At 41.5% G+C, this 9,069-nt stretch overlaps 1 protein-coding gene across 1 annotated transcript; it reads right to left on the bottom strand.

The window, feature by feature from the left end:
* Window positions 1–661: 661 nt before the first annotated feature.
* Window positions 662–5,267, bottom strand: LOC129151747 (allergen Fel d 4-like). The gene is made up of 7 exons (XM_054727644.1): window positions 5,172–5,267; window positions 4,440–4,576; window positions 3,601–3,674; window positions 2,781–2,891; window positions 2,335–2,436; window positions 2,112–2,157; window positions 662–873 (listed from the first exon to the last, which is right to left on the bottom strand). Exons 1-7 carry the CDS (start codon window positions 5,265–5,267, stop codon window positions 864–866), a joined length of 576 nt encoding a protein of 191 aa, XP_054583619.1. The 3' UTR covers window positions 662–863.
* Window positions 5,268–9,069: the final 3,802 nt, after the last annotated feature.

The following is a 9,069-nucleotide window of genomic DNA, read 5'->3' as shown; positions in this document are numbered from 1 at the left end:
TTGACACTGTTTTTATCATCGGATGTAAGGAAAGGATTATAAATGGAGGAAGAACCTTAACTTTCCTTTCTCCAAAGCCCAGAAGCTCACCCCAAAACCGGGTAAGACCCGTTAGCCTCCTTGATGATTCCTGACTGTACCAAGCACAGATGGCTAAAGATCGCTATTGCTCACATTTCATGGCATCTCACTTAACATGCTCACAGTAGATAACAGCTCTGGTTGAAGGAGGTTTTCTGAGCGCATGAAAGGATGATGCTATGTGTCATAGAATGCATGATGTAGGGAAGCTGGGATGTGGAGGTACTGCTACGTCCTAAAACATGGTGAGCCAGGATCAGCCTCATAGGTTCTGTCTCTCAGTACTCCCTTGAGAAAGAGAATTCTAAGATCAGGGCAAATTGTAGGGCAAATCTCACAGTTTGATTTATCGGATCACTAAGAAATAGGACAATCAAAGGGTGAGCAAAAGCACAGGGACTGACTGCTGGGGAGGAAGAATCTTGAAATTCAGGAAGATTCTGAGAAGCTAGAGGACCACTATGGGTATAGGGCCATGAAGTCCCCTCATTCCCTTGCCATCAGCCCCATGTCTTCCTCACACACAAAGACAAATCACATGACTGCAAGACTAATCATTTATTGATCAGGTATAGGAGAGTCTTATTCATGATAGAGCTCTGGGTATGGCAAACAGAGTGGGGAATTTAGAGAAAACCATTGATTCTTGTTGAATTGATGAGTCTGTCGAGACAATTAGAGAAGATCCATTAGATTCAGAGATAATGCCTTCTTGGACGATAGTGATGGAGACAGGTCGCAGACCATGGAATGAAGATCCTGGAGCCCAGGTGAGGAAGCATTCACTCAGCACTAAACAAGCAGATGAGAGAGAACACAGAACTCATTAAGCACTTCCTGGGCAGAATTAAAGAGAAAGAACATTTTTATTACAAAGCAAAATGGTGAAGAAGTAGATATCAATCTGTACTGTAATCTATGTTTCTTTCCAGAATAGGGGGAAGGAAGTCATTGAATCAATGGCTGCCAAAAGAAATTAGGTCTGGCCTACAGCAAAAGCATGTTTTCCTATTGTGTACCTTTTCCCCAACTGAGTCTATGAGAAAGAGAGAGGAATAATCAACGAAGGACCCTAAGCTGTTTTCCGCCATTCTCAGCATTAAATGTTTGAGGAATTTTTGATATATCGAGGAAGAATGGCAAAAACTATAGCTACCTTGTATTAAATGTTGACTTTATGCAGGCCATAGTTGCTAAGATATTCCCATATATTATCTGAATAAAGCCCCACAATAAAGCTAAGGTAGGAAACAGATGGAGAAAGTGAGAGCCTGTTTTCCAGGTAAAAGACAACTAGAGGGTTAGACAGCTCTATTTACAAATCAGAAGTTAAGGATGTGCAGAGTTCAAAGAGAGACAGTATTACCAAATATTGGAGAGTGAGACCACAAATTTGGCCTTGGAAGGTGGACAAAAGACAGGAATGCATTTAAGTTTCATATTCACAACCTAGTATTCTTTTCCTATTTCAAATTTTAAGTCTTAATGATTTTTAGGACTTTATCAATTACTGAGGCCTTTTCACCAGCAAGATATCCACACAGTAAGTCTGCAAGGTACATGTCATTGTTTTCCTTTTACTTTCTTAGGTAATTTGCTCTACCGCTCATGGAATGAGTGGGTCCTGAACCCAGGACCCCAATTCCAAATTTCAAGCTCATTCCACAAACTTCATTACCCAATTATTTGTAATCTTTTTAAAAATTTTAAATCCTCACCTGATGATATTTTCCCGTGATGTTTAGTGGAAAGGGAGAGAGAGAGACACAGAGACAGAAATATCAATGTGAGAGAGATACATCGATTGGTTGCCTTCTCACATGCCACAACCAAGGTTGGGGCTCTAGCCTGCAACTGAGGTACATTCCCTTGACCAGAATAGAACCCAGTACCCTTCAGTCCACAGGCCGTTGCTCTATCCACTGAGCCAAATTGGATAGGGCTTTATTGTAATCTTTGGACACAAACCCCTAATGGCGTTGGAAGGCGATGGTCCTTGGGCCACCCCCTCTCCATCAGACATCACCAACCTGGAGGCCTGGGCATCATGGCTCCCTCGGTCCTGAAGACATCGATCTGCAGAGACAGAGCAGAGCACAGTCAAACACCAACCCATTTATTTCTCAGCAGGAGATCAAATGATTTCCCAGGTCAGGACAGAGGGGACTGGTTGGAGGTGTTACCTTCTCTTGCATTGCTCAATCCAGGAATATGGGAATTTAAAAAGAGAAAACCAGAGATAGCTAAACTTACCGACTTTGGTCACATCCAGTATGTTTTCCTCAGCAATTCCATATTCTTGACAAAGTTCCTCAAACCTTTCCTTGAGTTTTGGGCTCACGTTTGGATTCCGGGCTGTGGGAAAAGTTGCAATAACTGCTGTGTCTCGTGTCTTGGTCATTGAGTCTCTGGGGGTGATCGGGGCAGATGGATGGAACTGGATGGCACCAATTGGTGCTTAGGCAGAAGTTAGAGGTGGGCTATGACCTGTCCTGAATTTGATATTTCTTAGGATTTCCTTGTGGCATAATGAAAGATTTCATCATCTTCCCATCACTGAGCCTGATGGATTACCCAAGGTGAGCCCCTCTCTTCAGAGAAGGAGAGACGTCCCAGGATAAGATTGGTAGCACTACTTTGTTCAGATTTCCTTTCTCCTCCTGTCTCCCCACCCCAAAATGAGAATAAATATACTCTACCTAAGAGTATCAGCATCTCAAATTTTTGCTTATTGTTGAAATTAATGAGATGAAAAATAATATAGTCACTATAGACCACTTCAATTATGCGAAATGTATTGAATCCAGCATCTGTGGAGGAAACAGAAAACAGCTCAAATCTTCTTTGGTCCATGTGAAACAAGTGGAACTCTTAGCCTATTCTCTTACACAGAGCAAATTCAACGGCATGTCCTGGCAGAGATAAAGAGTGATATCTAAGGCCTTCCATCGGTATCTCTCTGAGCTTCCCATGGCAACTTCTAAGGGTAGAACTGACTACTAGTAGAAATTCCACTGCTCATTACTGAACACGAGTGGTAGAAAAATTCAGCCACTGCAGCCACTTCCCCTCTATCATCCTCCCTGAGGCTCTCCTATCTCCTCGGCCATCTCTGTCAACTATGTGTCTCTGTTCTGTCTATAAGCCCACTGGATTATATACCCAATACTCTATCTGGGCAATATGCTGTGGCAATGGACACCAGAAACAATCACAAAGTGGGCAGAGAATGAGTAGCTGTCCTAACAATTTATGTTTTTTGTTTATATGTTTGTTTCTGCCCATTTTCTTTGGTTACAAATGACCAAATTGCCATCTTATTCTGATGATATTGTATACCAGGCATTGGCTTTTACACATAAAGTCTCCCAAATTGAGGATATTGGCTATTAGATGGCCCCATTAATATTACATAAATAAGCATCAATCAAGAATTAATCAAGATCCTAAGAATATGGAGATTTAGTCAATTTCTTACAGTTTGAAGTAGAATTTACAAAGACATTTTTGTATACTTACAGATAACAGTATATACACCATTCTCTGTTGCTTGGTGACAAACCAAAAACATTTCAGTACACTCTCCATCAATCCTGTAAAACAGAATGAGCAGTTGTCCAAGAGATATTGATGGGTCTAGCTCCCTCATATTCCACCTGCAACTTGAGTGTCTGATTCCAATTAACTGTAGAACATTTCTGGTACAAATTTGAAACAGTTTTTATTTACCTTATTTCACTTTATTTGCTATTTTAAAAATGAGTCAACTACTGATATCATTATTACTTTACCACCACTTCACACTATTAGTATTACCATAGCTACTTGCCTAGATAATCAGTTGAGTTCTCAGATGTGCCAGCCTGTCAGATAAGTGCTCAATAAACATGGTTTCACAAAAAATAAATCCATCAAAGAGAATTATTATCATCCTCTTTTACCCAAGGGAAAATTGGGGTGAAAAAAGATAAAAATTTTTAGGTCACACAACTAGTAAGAGATAGCTAGGCTGTTGACCCCCAATCCTATGTATTTAACCTATACTATATTGCCATACTACTTAACGATTCTGATACTCCTCAATCTCTGAACTCCTCTACTCCCGTTTAAAATTATTTCTGTCACCAATTCTTATCTCTGAATCTAGAAAACAGGCAAACTCCTCAGTCCAACATTAGTGCCAGATGTGTGACTCTGATTTTGAATATAGGCCCACAATGTTGTGTATACGTGCCTGCGTGCGTGCATGCGTGCGTGCGTGCGTGCGTGCGTGTGTGTGTGTGTGTGTGTATTTGGTGGTCCAAGACCATACTCAGGCTGCTGTTTTCCCTTTCCCAAGTAAAAAAGGCCATGCTTACTTTACATGAAATTTCAATGTCAGAGAAGAGTTGTCCCAGGCTTTGATAGATTCCATAAAACCCCTCATGATACTACCTTTTTCTATCATTTCTTTGACATCTGAGGCCAAGAAAACGGTATACCATTCCCCTGAAATCTGCAATAAATCAGTAAAATGATTGTGTTAGAAAAGAAGAGAGGACACCATATAAACATCTGTATCCTTGACCTCTGGCTCATGGGCCTGGACTCACAGTGGTGATATGGAGATGGAACCCAGGTCAATTGACTCCACATAAAAGGCTCTTTCCACTGTCCTCCAATGAGAATGGAGAGTTCCAGGTGTTATCATCTTTCCACATGGTAAGAATCCTCTTAATCCAAGGTCAGAAACCCTCCCCCTTTGCCTAACATATAAAAAATATTTTGCCCTCCATGCCATAACTGGTTTGGCTCAGTGGATAGAGCGTCGGTCTGTGGACTGAAGGGTCCCAGGTTCGATTCCAGTCAAGGGCATGTACCTTGGTTGCGGGCACATCCCCAGTGGGGGTGTGTGCAGGAGGCAGTTGATGGATGTTTCTCTCTCATCAATGTTTCTAACTCTCTATCCCTCTCCCTTCCTCTCTGTAAAAAATCAATAAAATGTATTTTAAAATAATAATAAATAAATAAATAATCTCTTGCCCTGCATTGGAGCCCTCTTGCCTCAGAATCCCCCAAAGTCAGAAGACGCTATGCTCCCCCAACTTTACCTTTGACATATCGAAGTTGCTTGTCACAACATCATGGTTTCCTTCATCATGGGCACAGACCAGCGTCAACCCCAGACACAACAGCAGCAGCTTCATCTTGGGAGGGACGATTCTGACACAGCTAAAGGCACTTGGAATAAGTCTTTCCCTGATGGTGCGTCCACTCCCCAGATCCTCTGTCTTTATATTCATTCTGGGTTGAGTTTTTCGTCATGGGGCAGCACCTTTTCTCCTCCCACTCCAGGCATGGTCTGTATTCATTGATGTGAGGCCAAGATTTCCCTTTCAATCTCATCTCTATTAGATCTACTTAGTGACCTGAAATTAATCAAAAGGGACACTCAAAAAAAAATAGTGGATGTCATAAAAGGCTGCCTTTTGGAACCTGAGTTAATTGTGAAATCAGAAAGCCAATTATGTGTGTCAGGAATTGAGTAGAACTGGGAAATAGAATGTGTGGACAATCCATGCTCCACCAGGCACAGGTGAGTTACTCCATTTTAACTGGTCTCAGAAGCAAAGAAACTGTCTCTACTAAAGATGATAGGACCTATCACGAAGCATTCAGAGAGAGTAGATTAGAATAGAGTTTAATAACATAATGTCTTGAAGGTATGGTGTCTGCAATTGAGCACATTTTAATTCTTTGTTCTTGTCTTAGTTCAACCACAATGAATGAACAAATGTTTAATTTCTTCGTATACCTCACTTTATACCATAGACCCCCTAATAGAAATAGAGAAGTAGAAGTTGTCATCCCTTTCTTCAAACAACCTTCAATGAAGGTGGGGAAATGCTTTACATATGTAATAAACGCTTCATTGTACAAGCTTATGAACTAACCCAAAAAAGTGGGACCAAGTCCAGACCATCTTGGGTCAGAAAAAGGGGTGATGCTGGGGAGGTGACATCATGTAGAAAGTGCTTAAGAACACTGGTTTTGAAGTCATGTAGACTGGGGTTTCAGTCCTATCTCTGTCATTGTGAAGCCAGGAGGAAAAAATTAACCTCTCAGAGCCTTAGTGTCCTCTTAATGGGGATAATTGGATCTGTCGATAGATTGCTATGGGGATTCAGTGGGATGGTGTGTGTAGAACCCTCAGACTAATGTCTGGCACAACTGGGCTGGTGGAATCAGAATTATTCCTGGGAAAGTGGGTCTTGGGGGAGGTCTTGAAGCTTAGGCAGGTGTGGAGATGTGGAGAGCATGTGGGAAGGGGATTCTTGGTGAGAGGGATGTTGTGATTTAGGCTCCTGTGCCTGCTATTGGGGCTGGTTAAGAGATATGGCTCATTCCTGGCTTGTGCTAATTGTTCCCTTTGCAACCCCCAATTCAGAAAGAGGCCAGTATCATGGGAGGACTGGGCACAAGGCAGTGAGTGTAGGAATTGTGGCATTCTAGTTGTGGCCTGCTTTCCAAAGTCATCTCGGCTCCTTGTGTAATCATTCCTAGTTCATGCTCAACCAATATCCAGTCACTGGGATTTTGAGGTCTATCTAACTTTAGGTCCCATGTGTGGGCTGTTGGCTGTCCTGCCCCTGACATAGAGGAACTGAGCTTCACAAAGGCTGTGCACTTCATTTTGGCTAGTTCATTCTCTCCAAGGGCAACTGGTTTGCAAGATGAACTGGGCTACAATGCTCAGGGGAGAGTCAGCTACCTTTGCTGCCTCATCATCTGTATCCCATCCCTCCGGCCTCCTAACTCTGCACCCATATCAAAGCGCCATATTGCAAGCGCCATATCTGCTTCTGGTTGTGCCATCTTTTTTTTCACCTTTGTACCTACTGTAGCACCTGGTTCATAGTATCTCCTTTGGAATGATTGTACACTAAGTCCTATACTAGAAGCTCCAGGTGTTCTTGTTATTAGATGCAACTTTATAGAAAATTATTTTATAAATGGGAATATTATTTTTGGGAAGTGACCTGCTAATTAATATTATTGAGTCACAGGAGTAGAGAGAGAGGATAGGACTGAACTCTATGATCAGAAGCCTATGTTATGGAAGATCTTATCTACTCATATCTGAGTTGACTATTCCCCACCCTGATTATTCACTTCCATTTCAAATCTCCCCCGTTTGGAATATGAGGGGGTCAATAAGCTTTGCCAGTGCCACCGGGCAAACACTAAGACAGTAAGGTCATGGCTGCACAAATACCCAAGAGCTGTGAGCCATCCAGCTAGGGACTCAGTGAAAGAAAACCCAGACAAAACCAAAGCTGAAGTAATATTAAATCATTCCAAAATGATTCTTTGCTTTACAATAGGGTTCTTACAATAGAAATTAAATGATACTCCTGCATTGTATTTAAATATTTGTGGTAGGAGTGTGGAATAACAGTCTAAAATTATTCTAACAACTTATAGATGACCAATAAATATCACAGTTAAGAGAATTATTGATTTTTATATTAGGGAGGACGGTAAAGGTAGAGGTGGGGAAAGAAATGAAAGAGAGTAACTCTTGATGTGAGCATCTCCCAGATGATAGTGTAAGTACATGGGATGAGGATTCAATTTACAAAAGTTCACTTGGCCACCCATCAACAGGGAACACGTTTGTTGTCTAATGCAAGGTACACAGATACAACCTTTGACTGTAGAGTAACTTTGTGTGTGGTGCAGCAAGTTGCTTTAAGAGATGATGCTACTACAGGACTTTTGAAAAATAATGATTCAACTTATTCAACGAGCATTACCAAATGCCTACTCTACACTCGGTCTGTGCCGGGCACTTTGAAGGTTAAAGAGATAAATAAGATAGAGGCTGTGCCCTCCAGAAACTCCTGGTCAGTGTGAGGATGATTTGAAAACAATCTAATTTTGAGATAGAAAGTTTTAAAAATTAAAAATTAAAGCCTGAACACCTAATTCCAGGAATGAAACCGGAAGAATTTTTCCCTCCAGATGGGTGGCGCCTTCCCTAAGGGGCACACGCCTTAGTGGGCTCTGGTCCTCTCCTGGTCCAGTGGGCAGGGTAAGGGGCCAAAGAGGTCTCTTGGAAGTAAAGGTTTGTGGAAAAATAAGTGGGAGTTGGGTTGTTCTGCCAGCCTATGGAACCCAAGCAAACCAACTCCTTCCTGTCTGCCAGGGGACAAGCAGCACTTCTGGGAAGCCAGTCTCAACCAGCACCATAGTAGCAGGTGGACCAAGTATCCATCCTGTCTTCTGAGACCACCCTGGGGAGGTAGCCTCTGGACCTTCTCTTTTACGGTACCGAATGAATGTGGTCCGCACTGCTGTTAAGGATTGTCAACCACTCCATAGATGAGCTTCCTGGGCCCAAAATATCTACCAATATTTTAAGAACAGAGAGCTAACATTAAATCGTATTCCCACATTTCAATCATGTTAACTGAATCCAAACTGTTATGTCACAATCAATTTGCAACAGCTACTTGTATAATTAAGGCCCTTAGACTTGAATGAACTTAGAAACAATCTTGTAATAAAAGAAAACAGGTTGTATTCAAAGTCATCTTTGTTCAAGCATGAGATCGAACCATAATCCACTCACCAAGGTAAATAGTTATTCTGGGGATTTATTTTGCAGCAGTACAAATGTCATCTGTCCAGGGCCCAGATATTTAAAAATAATATTTGGACTTTAGTAACAGATTAAGAGCTCAGTGAATATTAGCTAAAGTGCTTTGCAAATATTATTTCATATAATCCTCTCAATAGCTCTATATGATGGATGCTAGTATCCTGTTTTACAGAGGTATGAACTAAGACCCATAGAGGTTAAGTAAACATACCAAGATCACACAACTAGTAAGTGGAGAAACCCATATTTGAACCCAACACTGTCTAATCCAAGAGCCCCGACTCCTATTGACTCTACTACACAGTTGAGGCTTTGATGTTTTGTTTTGTTTTTTTAATTCTCAC

This window comes from Eptesicus fuscus, chromosome 15 (genome assembly GCF_027574615.1).
Source record: "Eptesicus fuscus isolate TK198812 chromosome 15, DD_ASM_mEF_20220401, whole genome shotgun sequence".
Lineage (NCBI taxonomy): Eukaryota > Metazoa > Chordata > Mammalia > Chiroptera > Vespertilionidae > Eptesicus > Eptesicus fuscus.
Note: the sequence above shows the minus strand (reverse complement) of the source record. Positions and strands in the feature narration are given on the sequence as shown.